The sequence below is a fragment of the Pleurodeles waltl genome, chromosome 4_1, assembly GCF_031143425.1.
Source record: "Pleurodeles waltl isolate 20211129_DDA chromosome 4_1, aPleWal1.hap1.20221129, whole genome shotgun sequence".
NCBI classification, from domain to species: Eukaryota; Metazoa; Chordata; class Amphibia; order Caudata; family Salamandridae; genus Pleurodeles; species Pleurodeles waltl.
In genome coordinates this window covers 607,681,629-607,707,053 of record NC_090442.1, presented here as the reverse complement: position 1 = coordinate 607,707,053, position 25,425 = coordinate 607,681,629, and the positions used below count along the sequence as shown (strand labels likewise).

The window sequence follows — 25,425 nt, the reverse complement described above, 5'->3', positions numbered from 1 at the left end:
TTGTCTTAAAATGTTGTCACAAAATATTTATCAACCAATTGAATTGCTGTTGAATGAATTGTAAAAGACCTTTACAGTTGTATGGTGCAGCTAATCAGCATAATTATTCCTGTTAATTACAGACCTTTGCAAATGGAAACCCTTCAACCACGTCTGATAAGCTTCATAGATTCACTTTTTGCCTCCTTTGACCAAGGAAACTTCAGAAATGGTAAGAATGACACAAAAGTTCTCTGAAGAATAAAGGTACTTGGCTATCCTTATGCATTCAGAAGGTGGTGTAAAGCATACATACATATCACCAGATGGGCACTTGACAATGTTGTCTTGTGTGACATGACTGAAATTCAGGGGGATCATTTGTGTTTCTAGGAATGATCATGGTGGGTAGGTGTTATCACACGGTAAGGGTTACAATAGACCCCATGAATTTTGTTTGAGTTATCAAGCATATCAAGGTTTTTGAGGCTCTAGAGGCGAGTGTAGACTTATTTTGTGTAACCCTCTCTGCCAATTGTTGATTTTCAATTCTATGTTTTCAACTTTCCATACATAAGATTGGATGTTTGGGTCTGGCTGATATAAAATGTAGCCAGTTACATGTTTGTTTATGAAAGAGTGAGTTTGCACTCTGTCCTTAAGGTGAACAGCAGAAACTATTACTGACCTTTGAAAATGGTACCAGGAGGTAAATGGAAATGTTGACCATCCAGTTTACATGAAATATAAATATTACATGGAATATGGATTTTGCATGAAAGCTTTGAATCCTGATCCTGCACTCTAACATACATTACATTGCGCACCAGTTTAAAAGTAGACCGTTCCATAGTAATTCCAATTATTCAATGGGAAAGTAGTAATCCAGAAGAGGGACTTAATGGAATAGGCCATGGCATCAAATGAAGGATGGAGGCCAAAGCTATACTGAAGCACCAGGAATACACTGTCTCACTTGGTCCCCCTTTCCCCCCTGCACACTTCTTAGGATAGTCAGCATTAGGTTTCCATCCCACCAAGGAGAGGGGGAGGATTTTAATGAGTATCAAATACAAACTACTTGTTGGTAACCTCATAATTTCTACACTCTGTTCCTTATCCCATTACTTATATTTCTTAGTCAACCCTCTAAGGAAAGCACTGACCATCTACATATTTGGTCAGTGTAGCTCTTTACCTGTAGATACTTGATGAGATTTTTTATAAAAGGGAGGGCTTCAGAAGCTGATTTACTTGTCCGTTTACTACTGAGACCCATATCTAGGCATTTTACGTGCACTAATTAAGATGCAGTGAAATTAAGGTAAATGGAATGCTTGTATTAACCTTTAGCAAGTGGCAATTCATTTGATTAGAGTTCCAATTGATCTCTTTTAACTCATTTCTGCCATTACAGAAGGCGACATTAAGTGCAAATACATTTTAATGAACCCTCACTAAAAAGTAGTCTAGCCAGCCTCTTTGGCCACACCCACTCTGTTCATCTGTTACAGAAACATTCATATTAAAGGAAGAAGTAGAATTCCTATTAGCTTTTCCTGGGATGTGAAGTCCAGAGGTGGTTCTAGTTAGTGTGGGTCATTTTTTTCCTAGTCTCTTAAAAAGATTGTATCATGTTAAATCTTAGATTTGATCTGGATTTTATTGACAGTAATAGAGTGGACAAACCAACCCAAGAGAAAAATCTCTAGTGATGTAATGTTAGTGTAGTGCCTACAATTAAATCTGAGAAATGTCTGACATCATACATGGCAGTTTCCATAAAGCTCTATAAAGAGCATAAGTGGATAATAATCAAACCCTCCTTTGTGTATAGGTTATCTGCTGTATCTAAATGGATATTAGGATCTCCTAGAGCCGTCATTTGAGAAAAGAAAGTGCTTCAAGTGTTCGAAAATATTTGGCAGGCCCCGGGGTCTGATATAGCTGAGTAAATGCAAATGTTTGCTGAGCATGAGGCAACAACTTTTCTGAGATCACTTCTGCCCCATTAAGCAAAGTGAAAGGTAAAATGTTAAAGGATACTTGAGTTTAATAAAAGTGACACCACCACCATGTTTTCAGCCAGGGCGATTGGTACCAATATGCATCTAATCTGAAGGGCTGGCATTAATTAGAGCTGGCACTGACCACGATTTAAGCCAGGCTCCAATTGTAAATCTCCAATTTGTATTTACTTAGTAAACTTATACTTGTATGTTTTGATAGATAACATGCATTACACCGTGTTCAGCATATGTGAGCAGCAGTGGTGCTTGGCTTCCAGAAATGACGTTGAGGAAATGGTCAGCACATCCATTGATGGAGGAGGAGCACGATCATTTAGTGCGAGTAAATTCTTCTTATGGTATCTGAATTTAAAATGAGATAAGGGAATCGTCATTGAGTCATATCAATAAAAATACTTTATCTTGAAACTGACAGCATCTCTGGGCACAGACAGGCTTCCCTTTGGTGTGTCACTGGTGCGCCTGATGTATGACATGCTCAAGAAGTATATTTAAACGTCCCTGGATCTCTGCAAAATATCAGACAGGCAGTTGTCACTAGACCACTGAGTACAATTCTGTGCAGGGGAAACTGGCAGACAGCAAAGCTGGACCAAAACACGTCGGGGACAACTGCTTAAAAAGATTAATATGCCTTCAGAGTTTGATGCTTCTCATTTGATTTGGTTTGCACCTCCAAAAAGAAGTTAAAGACATATCACTTTTGTTAACTGTTAGAAGATGTATTTCCTGTTTCAGTTTTTTGAATCACTTCTATGGGTTCCTGTCAGCAGAGTGACCCAAAGTCATATCTGTTGCAGTGTGGTGAACAGGTTTGCACAATTAGGTTTGGGAATTGAACCATTGTACAACTTGATCCTTGCCACCATCTGCTTTATGGAGTCCAGAGTATGGATTCACATAATTATCACACTCTGTGCTTGTGTGAGAACAAAGCAACTGCTCCTTAAATGTGTTTTTTAGCAGCCTGTGTCCTTGAAAATGGCTTTCATGGTCAGATTTTTCTGGGGCAAATATACCCAAAGGCCTAGGGATAGTCTACGAGGTGTCCTTGTCCAAATGGGTCCTAGTTGTTTAAGATTGGAATCTGACTGTGACTACAAATATAAACCCACTCCTGCCGGACCCTACAGTAGTGGTGCGAAGGCTGATTGTCTTATGGTCCTTTGTATCTGGAGAAAAAGGGTTACAGGTGCAGGATGAGTTAGGGGTTTTGCAGGCTTGCATTTCCCTCTGGCTGAAAGTCGTTGAGTGGCAGATGATGCTCTTCCTGATGCTTTGTGTCATCTGGTAGTTGGACTTTAATGACCTCATGTTACCTGAACCTCCTCACTCTCAATGTGTCCTCACACAAGCCCCTCAGTCACCTAGGACTTAGTGTGGGTCAAGTTGAATTGTTCGGTATCTCGGCAGGAAGGCAGGCTCTCCATAGGTCACATCATCAAGATGTCTTCACATGCTTCAAAGACTTAGGCCCAGCTCGAGAGGGAGTATGGCAATCATGCAGTGCTTCCACTCCTGAGCCCGTTGATATTGGTTGATGGGTGGTCAAAATTCGACCCTGACAATTGGGCAAATACCCTTTTAAATTTCACACCTGAATTTGAAGGATAAATGTCAGGGGTAATTCCATTCTTTAATGATTAGATCAAGCCTTCGTTGGACAAGCTTATACCACTCAGGACCATTAAAAAGGGGCAATCAGGGGGACAGGCCCTGTCGTTCAATACACATTTAATGTAGTTTCAGAAAGAAAGTAAAAGGATGGAGAGGAAGTGGAGGAAAGCATAAGATCCAAATAGCAAACTAAACTGTAAGAAAGCTGTGAAAAAATACCATGCTAATTATGGGCACACACTCCACATATTGGGATACACAGGTTGATAATGCATCTAACATTGTTAAGGAGCCATTCAAATTAGCTATATCTTGTACAAATCCCTCCAAAATGTGTGTTTAACCCCCTCCATCCGGATGTCGTTGCAATAAGCTGGCAAAGTTATTCCTTGATAAAGTTAATAATATTTATGCTACTTTTGCAGATAAAGCACAATATTGTGAGATTTCGGTTCCACCTTGGCAGCTCATCTATTGATACTTTATCTGCTTTCCCATCAAGGAAGATGTGGGAAGGTCTGGTGAAGACAATTAAATTGGGTTCCCCTTTGTGCCCTGTCCCACTTTTTGTACTTGCACAAAGGGAAAATGTAAACTACCCTGTGTTCGTTTCATTCTTTCGCTTCAGGACAGTATGGTGCTGTCTTCATGGAAACATGCTGCAATGAGACCATTACTAAAGAAACCGTCATTGGACTCTGCATCAGCTGAAAGCTATAGGCCAATATCCTTGTTGCTGGATATAAGTAACGTTTTTGAAAAATTTGTCAACCAACAGTTATCTTCATTTCTGGAAAAGCATGATATATTGCACATTACCCAAACAGTCTTTCGTCCAGGGTGCAGTACTGAGACAGCACTTCTAGCCGCTACGTAAGTATTGAGAATAATTCTACTGGACTGCAGTGAAATTACTTGATCTCAGTGCGGATTTCAGTACTGTGTCACATTCTATTTTATTACACAAATGGAGCAGGCAGAAATGGTTAGCCTAGCCTAGCCCTAGTCTTGAAATGTCCTGCCTCTCTTTTTGGATGGCCGGAGCTTCCAGGTCTACAAGGAACCTTAATACTCAAAATCCCATCCCCTGAAGTGTGGAGTACCTCAGGGCTCCTAACTGAGCCCTACTTTACTGAATTTGTATGTTCCTCTCTTGGTTGAGATTTTACAATCACATGGTCTTCTGATTGTCATATGGAGTTGACATGCAGATTAATTCTCTTACCCCTGGTTCAGATGCATACTCTAGTCGGTTTCGTTCGCGCATGAATGATGTAACACAGTGGATGTCAGCCAGTTGCCTGAAACTTAATCCTTTCCGTGCTGAAGATGGCTGGGGGCCATCCTCAGTCACGGTGCTCATGTGCTGAGGATGGCCCCCGGACGACCTCTGCACATGAGCTGGAAATCCCTTTGGTGCGGACACCAGAGGGATTTTCTTGCTGCAAAAACAGCCTCAGGAGATGCGGAACAAGTTCCCCGCCTCCCAAGGCTGTTTTTGGTTTTCGGTGAAATGATGAGCAGCGCGCATGTTTCGTTGAGGTAATTTCACTGAAGACGAAAGTTAAATGAGCCGATCAGCTCATTTCACTTTCCCTGTCTCGGTCCTCAGAGGGCTATTTCAGACCCCTGAGCACTGAGGCAGGCGGGAGAGGTATAGTTTGGAAAGGGGAGAACCTCCCCTTTCCAGTGGTACCCCTCCCAAGTGAATCCCTGGCAGGGATCCACTCCACTAGACACCAGGGAGGGGGAGCAGCCTCTTGGACAGCAAGAGCTTTTGTTCCCCCATTATGTTTTGCCAATATTCAGTCTTTATGTCACTAGCCCCCGATCTGCCCTAAAGGGGGAGGGGGGCAGAAAGCCCACTAGAAGCCAGTGATTACTTTTTTCATATGTATGTAGGGGTGGGGGCTGTCCTAGATGTTCACTGTAATGCTCCCACCCCTCCCAAAATTCGACACAGTCTTCCCCCACCCACCCAACTCCCCCCAGCCTCCCTCCCTCCCTCCCTCCCCAGGGCAGAAAGAGCACTAGAGACAAGGGATTTTGTTTTGTAAAAGAGGGGTGCCCCGGCCCCATCTCAATGGGGACCAAAGTCTTTCTGCCCCCCAGAAGTTTGGGATGGGTTAATTACTCCTCCTCCTCCTCCTCCTGGAGGGGTAGACAACCCATTAGATTCCAGGGAATTACAAAACAAAATAGAGGGGCTGGCCACCACCATGGGCATGGTTCTGTCTTCCTCCCCCAGACTAAAGCATCTCATCCCTATGACAAGCAAGAGGACATTTGACTCTTTTGGGTTTTGATTTTACATATGCACCAAGAGAGCTTGGCTGACTCCCCATATCATCCGACATGCAGTGGTGAGCGGCTGCACTTTTTGGACTTGGGTACGCTGCCACCTGGAAAAATCTACGAGATTCAGACACTTCTGAAAACGAAACATCTGGGGGGTCCAGGGTGGTGTGCTTTGCATGCACCCCACACCAGATTCTTACCCACAGTGCCCTTCAAATCTCCTACTTTGCTTGAAATCATGCATTTTCCCTACATTTCTCTGATGGAAACTTCTGGAATCCGCATGAAGCCGCAAAATTCTTAACACCTAACATTGCCCATCTGTACCGATAAAATTTCTGCCCCACTTGTGTGGGTGCCCAAAGCAGTCAGCCTAAAAACGTATGAAGAAAAAAAAACTCCCCTTTTGGACCAGCTTTGGCTCCCCCTCAATTTCTACATGTTTTTTGGCCTTCCTTGAAGAGGGCCTACCCACACAAGTGAGACAATATTTTATCAGAAGACTTTGAGGTGGGGGGTGGGGAGGAGAATGCTGAGTGTGAGGAAGTTTGTGTGTTCCCTGAGATTCCTAAACTTTGTATCATTGAGATGTGGGCAAAAACTTTTTTTAGACACATTTTGAGGTTTCCAAAGGGTTCTGGGTGGCAGAACCTGGTGAGTCACCCCATCTTGGATTCCCCTTGGTGTCTAGTTTTAAAAAATGTACAGGTTTGCTAGGTTTCCCTAGGTGCTGGCTGTGCTAATGCCCAAAAACACATCAGTTTTCAGTCGAAAAAATGGTGTGTGTCCATTTTGTGTTTTGAGGCATTTCCTGTTGCTGGCACTGATCTTACCCACTCAAGTGAGGTACCATTTGTATCGGTAGACTTGGGGGGAATGATGGGTGCAAGGACGTTTGTGACTCCCCTCAGATTCCAGAACTTTGCAGCACCGAAATGTGAGGAGAATGTGTATTATAGATAAATTGAGGTTTGTAAAATATTCTGGGTCACAGAACCTGCAAGAGCCCAAAATCCACAACTACACATTTTTTTTTTTTTTTAAAACATCAGTTTTCCATAGACAAATGTGATGTATCCCCATTGTGTTTTGGGGCATTTCTTGTGGCTGGCACTAGGCCTACCCACAGAGGTGAGGTGCCATTTTTATCCGGAGACTTAGGGGAATGCTGAGTGGAAGGAAGTTTGTGGCTCCCCTCAGATTCCAGAACTTTGCACCACCTGCGTGTGAGGAAAATGTGCTTTTTAGACAAATTTTGAGGTGTGCAGAGGATTCTGGGTGACAGAACCTGGAGCGAGCCCCACAAGTCATACCATCTTGGATTCCCTTAAGTGTCTAGTTCTAAAACATGTACAAGTTTTCTAGGTTTCCCTATGTGCTGTCTGAGCTAGAGCCCAAAATCCACAGCTAGACACTTTGCAAAGAACACGTTAGTTTTCAGTGGAAAAGTGTAATGTGTCCATGTTGTGTTTTGGGGTATTTCTTGTCACTGGCCGTAAGTCTACTCACACCATTTTTATCTGGAGACTTACGGGAACACAGAACAGCAGAACAAGATTTATTACCAAATTGTCTTTCTCTGCATTTGCGCCTTCCAAATGTAAGACAGTGTGTAAGAAAGAAGTCATTTTGAGAAATGCCATGTAATTCACGTGGTAGTATGGTTACCCCCAAATTCAGAGATGTGTAAATAACCACTGCTTCTAAACTTAATTTTTTTGCTCCCATTTTGGAAACACATAGGTTTCCTTGATACCTAGTTTTCACTCTTGCATTTTACCAAATGAATTTCTGTATGCCTGGTACACAATTGAAAACCATTGCAAGGTGCAGCTCAGTTATTGGCACTGGGTACCTCGGGTTCTTGGTGATCCTACAAGCCCTATATATCCCCGCAACCAGAAAAGCCCAGAGGACATACCAATATATTGCGTTCAAAAATCTGCCATTGTTGAAAAAGGACAAAAAGAAAAAAGGGAGCACACTGCCTCACACTCAAGCAAAAGGTTAGCCCCAATGCATCATGGTAAATGCAGTCACTTCGTTTTGTGCTGAAAAAGTAATAAAAAGTCTTTCACCTAAGTAGGTGCAGCAAGTGCTGTGTATCTCTGGACACGTGTTTCTAGGTTTAGCCCGTCATCAGCAGAGAGCAGCCAAGTCTGTGGGGTTGCTTGAAATGCCGCCAAAAGTCTTCTCGGGTTTATGTACCACTCACTGGCGCACAGGTGCCTCTCCAGAGCTCGTCAGCTCGTTAGCTCAAGGGAGCAGTCATTGGACAAAAAGAAAAAAGGGAGCACACTGCCTCACACTCAAGCAAAAGGTTAGCCCCAATGCATCATGGTAAATGCAGTCACTTCGTTTTGTGCTGAAAAAGTAATAAAAAGTCTTTCACCTAAGTAGGTGCAGCAAGTGCTGTGTATCTCTGGACACGTGTTTCTAGGTTTAGCCCGTCATCAGCAGAGAGCAGCCAAGTCTGTGGGGTTGCTTGAAATGCCGCCAAAAGTCTTCTCGGGTTTATGTACCACTCACTGGCGCACAGGTGCCTCTCCAGAGCTCGTCAGCTCGTTAGCTCAAGGGAGCAGTCATTGGACAAAAAGTAAAAAGGGAGCACACTGCCTCACACTCAAGCAAAAGGTTAGCCCCAATGCATCATGGTAAATGCAGTCACTTCGTTTTGTGCTGAAAAAGTAATAAAAAGTCTTTCACCTAAGTAGGTGCAGCAAGTGCTGTGTATCTCTGAACACGTGTTTCTAGGTTTAGCCCGTCATCAGCAGAGAGCAGCCAAGTCTGTGGGGTTGCTTGAAATGCCGCCAAAAGTCTTCTCGGGTTTATGTACCACTCACTGGCGCACAGGTGCCTCTCCAGAGCTCGTCAGCTCGTTAGCTCAAGGGAGCAGTCATTGGACAAAAAGAAAAAAGGGAGCACACTGCCTCACACTCAAGCAAAAGGTTAGCCCCAATGCATCATGGTAAATGCAGTCACTTCGTTTTGTGCTGAAAAAGTAATAAAAAGTCTTTCACCTAAGTAGGTGCAGCAAGTGCTGTGTATCTCTGGACACGTGTTTCTAGGTTTAGCCCGTCATCAGCAGAGAGCAGCCAAGTCTGTGGGGTTGCTTGAAATGCCGCCAAAAGTCTTCTCGGGTTTATGTACCACTCACTGGCGCACAGGTGCCTCTCCAGAGCTCGTCAGCTCGTTAGCTCAAGGGAGCAGTCATTGGACAAAAAGAAAAAAGGGAGCACACTGCCTCACACTCAAGCAAAAGGTTAGCCCCAATGCATCATGGTAAATGCAGTCACTTCGTTTTGTGCTGAAAAAGTAATAAAAAGTCTTTCACCTAAGTAGGTGCAGCAAGTGCTGTGTATCTCTGGACACGTGTTTCTAGGTTTAGCCCGTCATCAGCAGAGAGCAGCCAAGTCTGTGGGGTTGCTTGAAATGCCGCCAAAAGTCTTCTCGGGTTTATGTACCACTCACTGGCGCACAGGTGCCTCTCCAGAGCTCGTCAGCTCGTTAGCTCAAGGGAGCAGTCATTGGACAAAAAGAAAAAAGGGAGCACACTGCCTCACACTCAAGCAAAAGGTTAGCCCCAATGCATCATGGTAAATGCAGTCACTTCGTTTTGTGCTGAAAAAGTAATAAAAAGTCTTTCACCTAAGTAGGTGCAGCAAGTGCTGTGTATCTCTGGACACGTGTTTCTAGGTTTAGCCCGTCATCAGCAGAGAGCAGCCAAGTCTGTGGGGTTGCTTGAAATGCCGCCAAAAGTCTTCTCGGGTTTATGTACCACTCACTGGCGCACAGGTGCCTCTCCAGAGCTCGTCAGCTCGTTAGCTCAAGGGAGCAGTCATTGGACAAAAAGAAAAAAGGGAGCACACTGCCTCACACTCAAGCAAAAGGTTAGCCCCAATGCATCATGGTAAATGCAGTCACTTCGTTTTGTGCTGAAAAAGTAATAAAAAGTCTTTCACCTAAGTAGGTGCAGCAAGTGCTGTGTATCTCTGGACACGTGTTTCTAGGTTTAGCCCGTCATCAGCAGAGAGCAGCCAAGTCTGTGGGGTTGCTTGAAATGCCGCCAAAAGTCTTCTCGGGTTTATGTACCACTCACTGGTGCACAGGTGCCTCTCCAGAGCTCGTCAGCTCGTTAGCTCAAGGGAGCAGTCATTGGACAAAAAGAAAAAAGGGAGCACACTGCCTCACACTCAAGCAAAAGGTTAGCCCCAATGCATCATGGTAAATGCAGTCACTTCGTTTTGTGCTGAAAAAGTAATAAAAAGTCTTTCACCTAAGTAGGTGCAGCAAGTGCTGTGTATCTCTGGACACGTGTTTCTAGGTTTAGCCCGTCATCAGCAGAGAGCAGCCAAGTCTGTGGGGTTGCTTGAAATGCCGCCAAAAGTCTTCTCGGGTTTATGTACCACTCACTGGCGCACAGGTGCCTCTCCAGAGCTCGTCAGCTCGTTAGCTCAAGGGAGCAGTGATTGGACAAAAAGAAAAAAGGGAGCACACTGCCTCACACTCAAGCAAAAGGTTAGCCCCAATGCATCATGGTAAATGCAGTCACTTCGTTTTGTGCTGAAAAAGTAATAAAAAGTCTTTCACCTAAGTAGGTGCAGCAAGTGCTGTGTATCTCTGGACACGTGTTTCTAGGTTTAGCCCGTCATCAGCAGAGAGCAGCCAAGTCTGTGGGGTTGCTTGAAATGCCGCCAAAAGTCTTCTCGGGTTTATGTACCACTCACTGGCGCACAGGTGCCTCTCCAGAGCTCGTCAGCTCGTTAGCTCAAGGGAGCAGTCATTGGACAAAAAGAAAAAAGGGAGCACACTGCCTCACACTCAAGCAAAAGGTTAGCCCCAATGCATCATGGTAAATGCAGTCACTTCGTTTTGTGCTGAAAAAGTAATAAAAAGTCTTTCACCTAAGACTTTTGACTGCTCCCTTGAGCTAACGAGCTGACGAGCTCTGGAGAGGCACCTGTGCACCAGTGAGTGGTACATAAACCCGAGAAGACTTTTGGCGGCATTTCAAGCAACCCCACAGACTTGGCTGCTCTCTGCTGATGACGGGCTAAACCTAGAAACACGTGTCCAGAGATACACAGCACTTGCTGCACCTACTTAGGTGAAAGACTTTTGATTATTTTTTCAGCACAAAACGAAGTGACTGCATTTACCATGATGCATTGGGGCTAACTTTTTGCTTGAGTGTGAGGCAGTGTGCTCCCTTTTTTCTTTTTGTCCAATGACTGCTCCCTTGAGCTAACGAGCTGACGAGCTCTGGAGAGGCACCTGTGCGCCAGTGAGTGGTACATAAACCTGAGAAGACTTTTGGCGGCATTTCAAGCAACCCCACAGACTTGGCTGCTCTCTGCTGATGACGGGCTAAACCTAGAAACACGTGTCCAGAGATACACAGCACTTGCTGCACCTACTTAGGTGAAAGACTTTTGATTATTTTTTCAGCACAAAACGAAGTGACTGCATTTACCATGATGCATTGGGGCTAACTTTTTGCTTGAGTGTGAGGCAGTGTGCTCCCTTTTTTCTTTTTGTCCAATGACTGCTCCCTTGAGCTAACGAGCTGACGAGCTCTGGAGAGGCACCTGTGCGCCAGTGAGTGGTACATAAACCTGAGAAGACTTTTGGCGGCATTTCAAGCAACCCCACAGACTTGGCTGCTCTCTGCTGATGACGGGCTAAACCTAGAAACACGTGTCCAGAGATACACAGCACTTGCTGCACCTACTTAGGTGAAAGACTTTTGATTATTTTTTCAGCACAAAACGAAGTGACTGCATTTACCATGATGCATTGGGGCTAACTTTTTGCTTGAGTGTGAGGCAGTGTGCTCCCTTTTTTCTTTTTGTCCATTGTTGAAAAAGGGTACAGATGAAAACAGACACAATGGCTGTTTTTGTCAACTGAATTTCAATTGTTTTATTTCAACTGTTACTTTCTATAGAAAACCCTTGAAGAATTTACTCAAATGACCCCTTGCTGAAGTCAGAAATTTATAGCTTTCCGGGATACACCATTGGTTTCACACCCATTTCTGTCACTAACTGGTAGGAGGTTGAAAGCACAAAAATAGGAATAATGGGTATGTCCCAGTAAAATGCTAAAACTGTGTTGAAAAATGTGTTTTTCTATATCAAGTCTGCCTGAACCTGAAAGCGGGGAAAATAGTAATTTTATCACCACAAACCCTTCATTGATGCCGTTTGTAGAGAAATAAAGCAGACACTTTCTTCTGCAGCACTTTTTTTTTGTCCCCTCCAGGGGAATCCACAAACCCTGGGTACCTTTAGAATCCCCAGGATTGTGGGGAAAAAAGTACACAGATTTGGTGTGGATAGCTTATGTAGACCAAAAGATATGGGGGCCTAAGCGCAGACTACCCTAAATAGCTAAAAAAAAAAAAAAAAAGCTTAGCACAGGAGGGGGAAATGGCTTACCAGTGAAGGGGTTAATGGAGATAAAATTGAGGTGATAGTGGTTGGCAGTGATGTTAATAGTTAGTCCGCGCTACACTAGTCAGAACTTTTAGGCAGTCACCCCACCCCCAAATCAGCTGTAAAAAGTCTGGGAGTATAGATTGACAGTAAGCTCACCTTGGAGTTACAAGCAAGGAAGCTTACCTGCCAGCCACTTTGGTCTGCTGAGGACACTTAGAATAACGTCATTATTTCTGCCTCTGGCCACGTGGAGACTGGTGGAGCAAACATTAGTCCTGTTGTATGTAGACTATGGCACGTCTCTTTACTCTGGAAGTCCCCAGTATGAGGTAAGCAGACTTCAAAAGGTGCAAAATGCTGCAGCCCGTGCTTTGCTAAAACTACCTAAACATGTCTCTGCTTAAGCAGCACTGTTCTTCTTTCACTGGCTTTCTGTTCATAAGAGCATACAGTTCAAGGTCCTGTGCATAGCTTACAGCGTTCTACAGAGTTAGGGCCCACAGTTATTACAACATCTGGCCTTTCCCTACATTTCCAACAGAGCATTCCTATCTACTCCTCTGTCTACTGAGAGTTACCTAAGGTCAATAGGTCAAGAAATGGTAGCAGATCTTTTGCCTACTTGGTTCTCAAACTATGGCTTTCACTGCCTATTAAGTTACGGAAGGCAAACGACGAACTAAGCTTTAGGAAGTTGTTTAAAAAAATCCTGTTCATGTAACTCTATCATGATATTTCTATTGGTGTAATCTGTTAGCGCTTTGAGGCCTATTGGTTAGCCATGCTCTCTAGAAATGCCAGTAATAGAGCAGAGTGGAATGGAATGGCTCTAGTGGTCAAGGTATGATAACAGAGCCATCTTCAAGGTCTGCAGCGTTGGAATGTTTGTGTTCTCCTCCAATATAGAGGAGCATCATTATATTGTTGCTCACTAGGTTTTGTGGGATTCTGAGCTCAAAGCCCCCAATCAAACTCATTCTTTCTTGCCATAAATGGAATGGTGAGACTTATCCACGGGAAGCCTACATTGTTATGTTAAGCGTATATGTGTAAAGTGCAATATCAACTCCTAGCGCTTAGCAAGTGTGTTCCCAGCCCTGCCTATTGTAAGTAGGTTAATTGAAAAGCCAGGTCTTGAGCTTCTTGCAGAATTGAAGAAGAGAATAGAAGGCTCCAATGTGGAGGGGGAGGTCGTTCCACTCTGTAGGAGCTATTTAAGAGAATGACTGTCCTCCTGATATGGTTCTGTATATGCATGGGGTGTGGTGTGTGACAAGGAGTCCTACATAGAAGAGGTGTTGGGGTGTTTGTTGGAAGCAGATTTGACTGTTTAGGTAGGTGGATGCCTAGGTTTTGTAGTGCCTTGAATATGTGTGTGAGAGAAGTTTAAAATGACTATGTTAAGTATTGGGAGCTGGTGTTGTTCCCCGAGGTGTGGTGTGAAGTGAATTCTGTGTGGGAGGTTGAGGATGTCTGACTGCTGATTTCTGGATTTTTTGTAGTTTTCTGGTGAGTTGTTTTGTGATCCCATCATACATTATGTTCCCATGGACTTGCTAGTGGCTAGGGCACGAGTGACATTTTCTTGTGGTGTTGCTCTGGAGCAATATGGAAAGCTTCTTCAGCATCTTCAGGGTAGAAGCAGGATGTAGTGATGTCATACACTTCTGCTGTCGTGTCCAGTTAGATTTCGATGATTCTGAATGAAAGCAATGGCACTGGAAGGACCTTTACTGAGGTCGACTAGTAGGCAGTCTTCCTGCATGGATACTGGAGGAAGCTGGCCCTTTGTGGTATGTGAATACTGTGTAGAGACCAGAGGCTCCCCAGTGAGTTAATAGGTCTTGGCATGCTATCCCAAAGTGCTCTATTTAGGGGTAGTGTGGTCAAGCAGCATTACGCTAACACACAGGAGTGCAAGACAACTACAAATACACACAATAATCAATAAATGAGACACACAACTCAAGGAAGAGAGCCACACCATATATGTTTAGGCATGAGAGGAAAATCGTTCAGGTAAGTACAATTTTAATTAGAAATTCTTTTCGCTTTAAAAAGTGGACACAAAGTTTCTGAGCTCTGTAATGTTATATGTGAGGAAACCCAAGTTCTGCAAACAGGTATAGTACGGTAACGTACAAAAACAATTTCAAGGAGTCAAGGTGAGTAGTGGGCAAGGTCCAAGGGAGCACCAGCAGTACACACTCAGCGGGACAGAGGTGGATGGGTGCAAAGTGCAGAACAGCATAGGGTGCCCAGTTTGTTCCAGTGGAGATCAGTCACTGCGAAAAGAGACTGCAGGCTAGGACTAGGTGTGGTGTTTGGTGAGTGTAAAGAAATGGCTCCCTGTTGCAGTTACCCCCCACTTTTTGCCTGATACTGATGCTGACTTGACTGAGAAGTATGCTGGGACCCTGCTAACCAGGCCCCAGCACCAGTGTTCTTTCACCTAAAATGTACCATTGTTTCCACAATTGGCACAACCCTGACACCTAGGTAAGTCCCTTGTAACTGGTACCCCTGGTACCAAGGGCCCTGATGCCAGGGAAGGTCTCTAAGGGCTGCAGCATGTCTTATGCCACCCTAGGGACCCCTCATTCAGCACAGACACACTGCTTGCCAGCTTGTGTGTGCTGGTGGTGAGAAAATGACTGAGTCGACATGGCACTCCCCTCAGGGTGCCATGCCAACCTCACACTGCCTGTGGCATAGGTAAGTCACCCCTCTAGCAGGCCTTACAGCCCTAAGGCAGGGTGCACTATACCACTGGTGAGGGCATAGGTGCATGAGCACTATGCCCCTACAGTGTCTAAGCAAAACCTTAGACATTGTAAGTGCAGGGTAGCCATAAGAGAATATGGTCTGGGAGTCTGTCAAAAACGAACTCCACAGCTCCATAATGGCTACACTGAATACTGGGAAGTTTGGTACCAAATTTCTCAGAATAATAAACCCACACTGATGCCAGTGTTGGATTTATTAAAAAATGCACACAGAGGGCACCTTAGAGATGCCCCCTGTATTTTACCCAATTGTTCAGTGCAGGACTGACTGGTCTGTGCCAGCCTGCTGCTGAGAGACGAGTTTCTGACCCCATGTGGTGAGAGTCTTTGTGCTCTCTGAGGACAGAAACAAAGCCTGCTCTGGGTGGAGGTGCTTCACACCTCCCCCCTGCAGGAACTGTAACACCTAGCAGTGAGCTTCAATGGCTCAAGCTTCGTGTTACAATGCCCCAGGGCACTCCAGCTAGTGGAGATGCCCAACCCCCCTGGACCCAGCCCCCACTTTTGGCGGCAAGTCCAGGAGAGATAATGAGAAAAACAAGGAGGAGTCACTGGCCAGTCAGGACAGCCCCTAAGGTGTCCTGAGCTGAGGTGACTCTGACTTTTAGAAATCCTCCATCTTGTAGAAGGAGGATTCCCCCAATAGGAAATTGGGATGTGCCCCCCTCCCCTCAGGGAGGAGGCACAAAGAGGGTGTACCCACCCTCAAGGACAGTAGCCATTGGCTACTGCCCTCCCAGACCTAAACACGCCCTTAAATTTAGTATTTAAGGACTCCCCAGAACCTAGGAAATCAGATTCCTGCAACTTACGAAGAAGTGCTGAGCTGCAAAACCCCTGCAGAGAAGACGGAGACACCAACTGCTTTGGCCCCAGTCCTACCGGCCTGTCTCCCTCCTTCAGAAGAAAACTGCTCCAGCGACGCTTTCCCCAGGACCAGCGACCTCTGAATCGTCAGAGGACTGCCCTGCTTCCAAAAGACCAAGAAACTCCCGAGAACAGCGGCCCTGTTCAACAAAGACTGCAACTTTGTATCCAGAGGAGCAGATTTAAAGACCCCTGCAATCCCCGCAAGAAGCGTGAGACTTGCAACACTGCACCCGGCGACCCCGACTCGACTGGTGGAGAAACAACGCTACAGGGAGGACCCCCCGGCGACTCCAAGACTGTGAGTAACCACAGTTGTCCCCCCTGAGCCCCCACAGCGATGCCTGCAGAGGGAATCCCAAGGCTCCCCCCCCCTGTCCGCGACTGCCTGACTCTGAAATCCCGACACCTGGAAAAGACCCTGCACCCGCAGCCCCCAGGACCTGAAGGATCGGAACTCCAGTGCAGGAGTGACCCCCAGGAGGCCCTCTCCCTTGCCCAGGTGGTGGCTACCCTGAGGAGCCCCCCGCCTTGCCTGCCTGCAACGCTGAAGAGACCCCTTGGTCTCTCATTGAAACCTATTGAAAACCCGATGCGTGTTTGCACACTGCACCCGGCCGCCCCCACGCTGCTGAGGGTGTACTTTTTGTGCTGACTTGTGTACCCCCCCCCCTCCCCCCCCCCCCCAGTGCCCTACAAAACCCCCCTGGTCTGCCCTCCAAAGACGCAGGTACTTACCTGCTGGCAGACTGGAACCGGGGCACCCCCTTCTCCATTGAAGCCTATGCGTTTTGGCCACCTCTTTGACCTCTGCACCTGACCGGCCCTGAGCTGCTGGTGTGGTGACTTTTGGGGTTGCTCTGAACCCCCAACGGTGGGCTACCTTGGACCCCAATTTGAACCCCGTAGGTGGTTTACTTACCAGCAAGAACTAACATTAACTTACCTCCCCCAGGAACTGTGAAAATTGCACAGTGTCCACTTTTAAAATAGCTATATGTGTTTTATGTAAAATGTATATATGCTATTGTGATTATTCAGAGTTCCTAAAGTACTTACCTGCAATACCTTTCAAATGAGATATTACATGTAGAATATGAACCTGTGGTTCTTAAAATAAACTAAGAAAATATATTTTTCTATACAAAAACCTATTGGCCTGGAATTGTCTCTGAGTGTGTGTTCCTCATTTATTGCCTGTGTGTATGTACAACAAATGCTTAACACTACTCCTTGGATAAGCCTACTGCTCGACCACACTACCACAAAATAGAGCATTAGTATTATCTCTTTTTGCAACTATCTTACCTCTAAGGGGAACCCTTGGACTCTGTGCATGCTATTCCTTACTTTGAAATAGCACATACAGAGCCAACTTCCTACAGTGAGCCACTGAGTGGGCTAGGTGTGCTGTTTGGTTGAGCCATAAAGTGGGGATTGAGGGACACCAGTGGTCCTCACTGTCCGTGGTCCGGGTGCAGAGGGTTCTTGGATTGTCCGGTGTCAGTCACGGGTGGCAGTCGTGTTGGAGGGGGGCCCACAGAAACAGGCTGCAGGACCAGTCCAGGTGATCCAACAAGTGGGCTGAAGTCTCACAAACCTGGACACCAGTGGTCCTCTTCTTCTCAATCCGTACGTCTGGGTGCAGAGGTGTACTGGACTGTTGGGGGTCCAAGACTGCAGGCATTGGAGTGAAGGTCGCAGTGGGGTCTCTGGAGAGGCTGGGGACCAGGTTGGCACTGTTGGCCCACTTCAACACAGGCTAGAAGGCTAGGGTGCAGTGGTGCTGTTCGGTGGTAGTTTTGGCGATCCAGAGTCGTCTTCAGTGGTTCTTGGGCTCCTTCAAAGATGCAGGGTGGCATCTCCGCTGCTCCATGGGAGTTCCCTGTTGCTGACATTCTTCCCTGGCTTTTGGAACTGTAAGTAGCTGGAGAACGAAGCAGCTTTGGCACGATTGTCGAAGTTGGCATGCAGGCAGGGTTGGCTTTGAGTCCATCACCCATCTTCAGTTCCCCTTTTTTTGTGTCTTTGGGATGTCCTCCTTCTTCAGGTCAGCGGGATCTGCTTCTCTGATGCCAGGGACTCCCCCAAGTACTGGTTTTAGGAGCATTAGGGGTGTGTAGGGTAGTAGCCAATGGGCTACTGACCCTTGGGGTCACTATGACCACTTCATGTGGAAAATAGGTATACCCCGTTCCAGAATTCCTATGTTTGCCATCTCAAAGATGGCTACTTCTTAAAAATCTTGCCCACCTTAGGGGTGGTACTAGCCTGGAGGTGGCACACCTTCTTGACTAGCTAATTTTCCTACCTGTCCAGGTGCCATATGGGCTCTGGACAGGGGGGTGGATTCCTTTCCTGTGAGGGGAGCCAGACTTGCATTTCAAAGGCAGCAGCCCTTTGAGGCTTGCTGCCTTAGGAAGGATAATCAGCAGGTCATCCTGTGAGGGGGGAATGTTACAACGTCTTCCTGGACAGGGTTTTATTCTGTGCTTCCTGAGAGCAGAAGGCTCTCGCCCTAGAGGTTCAGAATGGGGTGTAGGCGGGTAGATACCAGACTGTGAGCACACCAGAGACTGGTAGTTTTTCAGGGGGTACCTTTAAGGTTCCCTTTGGGTGCATGCATTGGTAAATTCATTACTGGCATCAGTGCGGGTTCACCAATCCGAGATTTTTGATACCAAACATCTTCATTTCAGCCATCATCTAGCTGGGGAACTCATATTGGCCAGTGTCTAGCGCATGCATTTAAAATGGCTTCCCTGGTCACTTACTATGTCTGAGAATTGACAAAGACATAGCAAGGGCATATCTGCTTGTGCAGGTATGCCCTCACATGTAATATAATGCACCCTGCCTTAGAGCTGTAAGGCCTGCTAGAGGGGTGACATACATATATTGCATTCTGTGTCAGGGGACATGGCACACGGGCTGTGCCATGTCGTGTTTTCACTTTTATATGCACCATGAAACACAGCCGGCAATGGCAGCCTGCCATGTGCTTGATGAGGAGTCCCCTAGGGGGGGCACAATTTGTGCTGCATGCCTTAGGTACCTCCTATAGTATCCTAGGCCCTAGGAACCAGGGGTACCATTTACTAGTGACTTACAGAGGATGCTAGGTTTTGCCAATTGGAGTAACAACTGTGCAGTTTTGGGGAAGTGCTGGCGACCTGGTTTGCAGTATATCAGTGCACTTTCAGTCTAAATCATATCATGTACCAGGCAAAAGGTGAGGGGTAACATGTCAAAAGGAGGCACTTTCCTACAGGTAAGCGTAAAAAGACCTATGCCTAGAAACTATACTTTTGCTGCCTCCACTGCCGCTTTCTGCATAAGTTGCATTGCCTCTGCAATTGAGAATGGTAATACACTTTGGGTGTCCTTGTGATATCCAAATATAGCTCTGCAATTTTACCAACTCCCTAAAAAGAAATGTAGCATTTCTAGTGGGGTTGCATGACAGTAGAGTCTACAGGATGAAAAACTCTTGGTACACAGAAACATTATGGGCAGGGCTTTACACATTTTTCAAGCGATTGAGAAGACGTTTGCCCAAACACAAGTTCTTCTTTCTCAATGGTTAGGTGTTTACCGTGCTGAGTTAAAATTAATTTTTGTGACTTTAAAAGCCATGTTCCAAAAATATTTCACATGAGTATGTTGATTCCTTGTCTTACAAGATTGTTGCTTTTGGAATGTTGCACATGCCTTCAGAGACAAATTGGTACTCTGCCTCTGTTAACTTTTTATCTGTCTTGGTAGATTTCTGCATCTAGACATGACCTCCACTCATTTTCATTTAAAGAGTACATTCTCCGAATAATTTGAAATATTAATGTAAATAGTGTTTACCATTTGTTTGTTTCATTGCTACAGTACAGTAGGATACTTTTCTGAAAATTTACCTGATTAAGTGAAGGCAAGAGGTATTGCTAAGGCCGGAACCGGGGGAGTCATAGTAGAGTGGAGATTGTGACCCCAGTTATCACAAAAGGGTGTAACTCATGCTGTAGGAAAACATGTCATGCCCTGCTAACTATTATGTAGCTGACTCACAGGTTGTTTGTGCATGTTCAATATATGTTTGTGTTAAAAAAAGTGCAATTGATGACTTGGAAAATCAAGATAATACCTAAAGTGAATTATTAATCCATACAGTATAAGTGGTGGCTTAGGAGTTGTGATGGGAATTCTTAACTAGACTAAGCACCAAGATAGTTCTCTAGTGTCTTTGATCTGGCTGTTCTGCAGTCATGCTTTGAGTAAGCTGGCTACATGTTTTGTCTGCATTGAGTTTTGTGTATTCGGGTGTACATACTTCCATTATTTTAGAAGCCTCAAATAACAATACATTCATTACTGTGGTCAGGCACTCCCTGTTCTTCACATGGTTTTACTTTATTCCGCTTAGTAGCATTCACTTTAAAAATGCTTACAGAACAGAAGCTACAGATCTCACTGCTTGAGGCTATGAATTGCCAGCCGTTAATCACCATGCTTCTCTCCATCTGATTCCCCAGCCTCGTACTAACTTCTTTTACATGATAACCCATCTGCTTATTCCCGACTTTGAGAGCTTTATTTTCAAACTGGGCATAGTATATGTGTTTCAAGAAACTGAAATAGCATCGCAAACATTATGCTGAAGGATGATTGGTAGAGAAACAGCTTCAGAATTCCATCCAAGTAGGAATTGTTATTTGTGAAGTTCTCCCATCTGCTCATAGTCAAACTATGTCAAACAAGGTTATTACTTTTTGTGTGCATGTACATTTCTGTATTAAATCAGTGAGTAGGGCATCGTGGCCCTAGCCCAGTCTCTGCAGCTAAGCAAAATATAATGAAATAGTAATTTCGTCACAGTACATTTCATAAAACATTTCAGTTAATATATTTTCTTTGAAGCATCATTTGTTTAAAAACAAGATATGGCTGATAAGATGATGGTAGTGATGTGTTAAGTGTAATAGACATGGTTATGTTAGGGCTAGAGTTTGAGATAGGATGAGAGATTATTCTAAAGATTCGTTTTTGGTTTCAAAGTAGTTATAACAATCATTTTAGAAAAAAAACTTAAAATATTGCCTGAAGAAGGAAGAATTTTAAATGAAACATTTTTCATCCAAATAGTTTTCATTGAAATGCTCATTTCAAAGCAAGCTGTAGCAAGATCTGTTTTCAGTGCTGTAATGTTTCCTGTTTTTATATCTTATAGGTAGCTTGTTTGTGGCCTGCCAGGCAATGAACACCCTTCTTAGTTTAGAAGAATCTTCAGAAGTTCTTCAGTTAGTACCTTCAGAACATGTTAAGAGCTTGTTAATGTAAGTAAACTCTACCAAACCTTTTTGTGCCACAAGATTTATGTTTGATTTTCTCCCTTCCCTTTACCTCAGCCATTCCCAGGCCTGTTTGTCATACTGACATCCGTACAGTATCAATCTCTTACCACATCACCTATTATTAACAACTGAATCAACTTAATATGTTCTTAGGGCTGTGTTCAAGTGAAGTACAATATAAAAGAAAACAAGCTATATTACAAATGTTCCCACATATGTCTGAATTCAGCTAATTTTCTTTGACTCTCTGCTGTGCAAAGAGCATAAGCCCATTCTTTTGAAACACAATTGAGAATTAATGTGTTTGTGATGACTTTTCATATGACGGTTACCATAATTGATCATTTGGTTACAGGCGTTTTCCTTCAGAGCCCTCTGTCCTGCTGATGGCTGATCTCTATTACACAAGATTAGTTTTTTGTGGCTGCCATAAGCCACTGTCCCAAGCAAACCTAATGGAAATATTCCCCTCACTGCAGCCAAATATCTCAAGCAATTTATCAAAGGTGAGATGATTTATTTTTGCTACTGTTGAAGTTATAATTCTAATTGGGACATTAATACAGGAATACATTTACATTTTTTTACACAGTTCAAGTTTGCAAATTGAACCTTAAAAGCTTATCAACGTTATAAAGATAAAATATTGGTACAGAGATCCTGGCAATGTAGTCTGTGATATTGCATAACGTTTTCAGTGTTCAGTTGCAGTTTGTTTAACCATCTAAGCAGCCTGAAGCAAAATATACTGAAGTGTATTAACTCTCTAAACTCAGACCAAACGTTTAACTGGACAGTGGGGAAGGGAGGGGCGGGGAGGGAATAAAGCTGAGCGAAATAGAATCAGAAAGGCTATATTGGCAGAAAAAAATGGTGCATGGGATACAGAAAATTGTAGATATGTCTATATACATCTGAAGCTTTTCTTGTATTGGCAGTCTCACAGTCCCTTTACTGTTAAAAGTGGAAGGTCAGACACTCCTATACAGTCATATGAACTGTTTTGTCTTTCAAACTTTCCCCATTGTTAGGCTTTATATATTTAGCTGCCTTAGGGAGCAGTATTGTGAGCATTTCTAATGGTTTACTAGATATGAAACTGAACTGAAGATATAAAGGATAGTGTCATTTTATGTTTGAAACCAAACACACAAACTGGAACCACTCTTTGACAGCATGTTGTGCAATTCATTGTTGGAGTTAAGTTTCCAATAGTGACATTAGGGTGATGCTTTACAAAGGATAGTAAACCCATTCTGCCAGAAAATGGGCATGTTTTCTAAAACATACACTAGTTTCAAGATATTTAAAGCAACCATTAGGAACTCCTCCTAGTATTTTCTGAATACTAGTGAAGTGAAGCCATGTGAACCTAACAAAAACAAGCTTGAGAGTGAATATTACTTTAGTTTCTTTTGCTACCTTTTCACCTGAGACCTGTACTGACACAAGCAGTTTCCATTTTCATATGATTCACTGTCTTAATAGGTCAAGTATTTAAGAAGAACTCTGGTTCTGCTAGTCTGTGCTAATGTAAATTAACACATTCCTACTGAATATGCAGTACTAGAAGTTAGTGAGATCCCACTTAAACAATGTCAGAATGCAAGTTCATCAAGTTGTTTATTTGTGAAATAAAAGGCTGTAGAGTAAACACACGAATCGTAGTATAGTCTTGGATTCAAAGTTATTGAAATGTCAGCCTTTATTTGTGAAATAAAAGGCTGTAGGATAAACACACGAATCGTAGTATAGTCTTTGATTCAAAGTTCATTGAAGTATCAGCCGACACGTGTTTCGCCCTTTGTTGCATGTACGCCAGGGCTTTTTCAAGGCTGTAAAAAATATACATTCGAAAGTATAATGAAATACTGAGTAGAGCGAACGTGATCAACGGTGCTACCAGAAAACGTGAGTAGTATAGGCACACGCTGAAAACCCCTAAAAGCCTCACCTATAGTGCTCCCCATATAGTGGAGAAAAAGTACTAGTCGCAAAGGAAAACACTTAATAGAATTCAGAGACTAAAGAAGCCCTCGTCTTCGAATTTATTAGTCTGAGAAAAGTGGAAAAAATTGAGAAAATGTGCATTGTAGGTAAATATATTTACAAGAAGAACAATAATTAACACAGAGATATAAACTAGAGGTGGGTTCTTTTAGAAACAATGAATTAAGAGTATAAATACTATCCCTTTCGAAGAAAGATACATGCTGGCACACTCATAATTTTTCAGTAAAAAGGTAGAAGTGGTGTCTAGATATAGCATGGAAAGATGTAGATAAAGAGAAGTAAGTAAAACTAGTTCCAAAAGATTTTTTTGCATACCAAATCACATGAGGTGGAAAAATCCTCTGTTACAATTACCACAAGTGTTGATGATAATCTGGGTACAAAGGTGTATATAACATTTTAGAGAAAATGCTGCCCCACTTAGCATTTGAATAAACATTGAGTCATACGAAACATGCACAATCATAATACACATAATAGAAAGCCAGAGACTAATCAGTACAACTGAGGTTAGTACAGCATCAGTAAACTATTCGTTTGTAGAAGGATTCTTGAAAAAAGGGAACTGCAGTGACATTTCAATTTAACAGACGGGGGGAAACTACTGAATGTGCAGCCTGTTGTTGCTTTGTAATCACAATTCACTGAATTTTCTTTCATTTTTTTTCTTTTACAGGTTCGGCTTCTAACCATAAGGATTCTAAACCATTTTGAAACTCAACTACGTGCAAATCCAGAGGTTTGTTGCATTATATGATAATCTACCACAGGCATGATGCTTGATAACAATTTCTTATTGTCTGCAGTCTTTCCTAATCTTATTATGTGCCATTTCTGCAATGAAATAAATGCTGCATCAGCACTGGGAAGAACATTTTTGAGTCCCACATAACAAGCCAGTGAAACGTGTTATGGCGACTCCTCTGTGATTTTCCCTTGTGTGTTTGTTTATATAGCTATTAATAGTTTTGTCATGGTACTATATACGTGATTAACAGGTGTCCTACATACATTCAAGGAAGAAGTCTGCATCTCCATGTTAAGTATAATAGTCTGACACCCCAGCAGCTGGCAGGTGAAAGCAACTAGTCCTGTAATCAGTCAGTGTGAAGAGTTTCTACAGTCTATCTACAGAGATGTTGAATGGGGAAATTCCACTGGTTGCTTGAAAGAGTAGGAACTTAAATTATTTGTAAGATTTAGAAGTTATGTCATGGATATCAGTGTTTTATTGTGACTTGCTAAATGCTGTCTTGCACATTAATCTGTGCAAATGAAGTAAAAAGTGGATGGCTAGGTAAATACCTGCTCATCATATATAGAGCAATAATTACATCAGTAGTTTTGTTTTGAATCCCTCTAGAACTGCTTTGGCTGATAAATCACTTAAAGTGAAAAAGCAAGCTAAAAGTCAAAGCTGGGGATTTCGCTAATATTTTTCGTAACTATGAAATAACCCCCAACTGAATATATCCTACAACTTGAAAAGATATAAACTTGCTTTCTTTTCGAGACTAGTATATTTAGTTCAATGAATATAATGGGATTGAGTGAGAAGGGAACAGTTGTTTTTTTTTTTTATTTTTTTTTTTATTTATGGGACCTGGACTTTGCAGGGCAGTTATGAAGTTTCCTTGTTTGCATTGTGAAACCAACTGCACATCCTCTTGGGTATGAGGGTCAGTAGTATGTTTTCTGAAAAGCATACTCATTTATTTGTATTTAAGATTATAAAACACCTGTTTATGTTACAGTTTTATGTAGCAGAGACAGAGCTCAATGGGCTTCAGAACTGTTTACACAAGACCAATACACAAGCATGTTAACTTTGTTGTACAGCATTTTGCTTAGGATAGGTTAGAGGTTCTTATTTATGTTCTTGGGAGAGAAAGAAGTAGGATGCAGGTTTACAGACATACGGTTTTCCCCTTTGCTAAGCCAGAATTCCTTCCAAGAAGCAGCCACCAAGCCTGCCCAGGTTCAAGTGCTGCCCATGTTGCTAAGAGCAAGGTGCTCGAAATAAGAGTCCAGTGGAGTTCTATTTCATATTTTT

General features: G+C 43.5%; 1 protein-coding gene across 1 annotated transcript in view; it reads left to right on the top strand.

Annotated features, from left to right (window-relative positions):
- Positions 1-25,425, top strand: part of UTP20 (UTP20 small subunit processome component) — a 966,235-nt gene that overhangs the window by 138,167 nt on the left and 802,643 nt on the right. The window contains exons 14-17 of the mRNA XM_069229033.1: positions 123-211; positions 21,236-21,341; positions 21,715-21,865; positions 24,049-24,111. Of these exons, the coding sequence (XP_069085134.1) occupies positions 123-211; positions 21,236-21,341; positions 21,715-21,865; positions 24,049-24,111 (409 nt within the window). The remainder of the gene's footprint in view (positions 1-122; positions 212-21,235; positions 21,342-21,714; positions 21,866-24,048; positions 24,112-25,425) is intronic.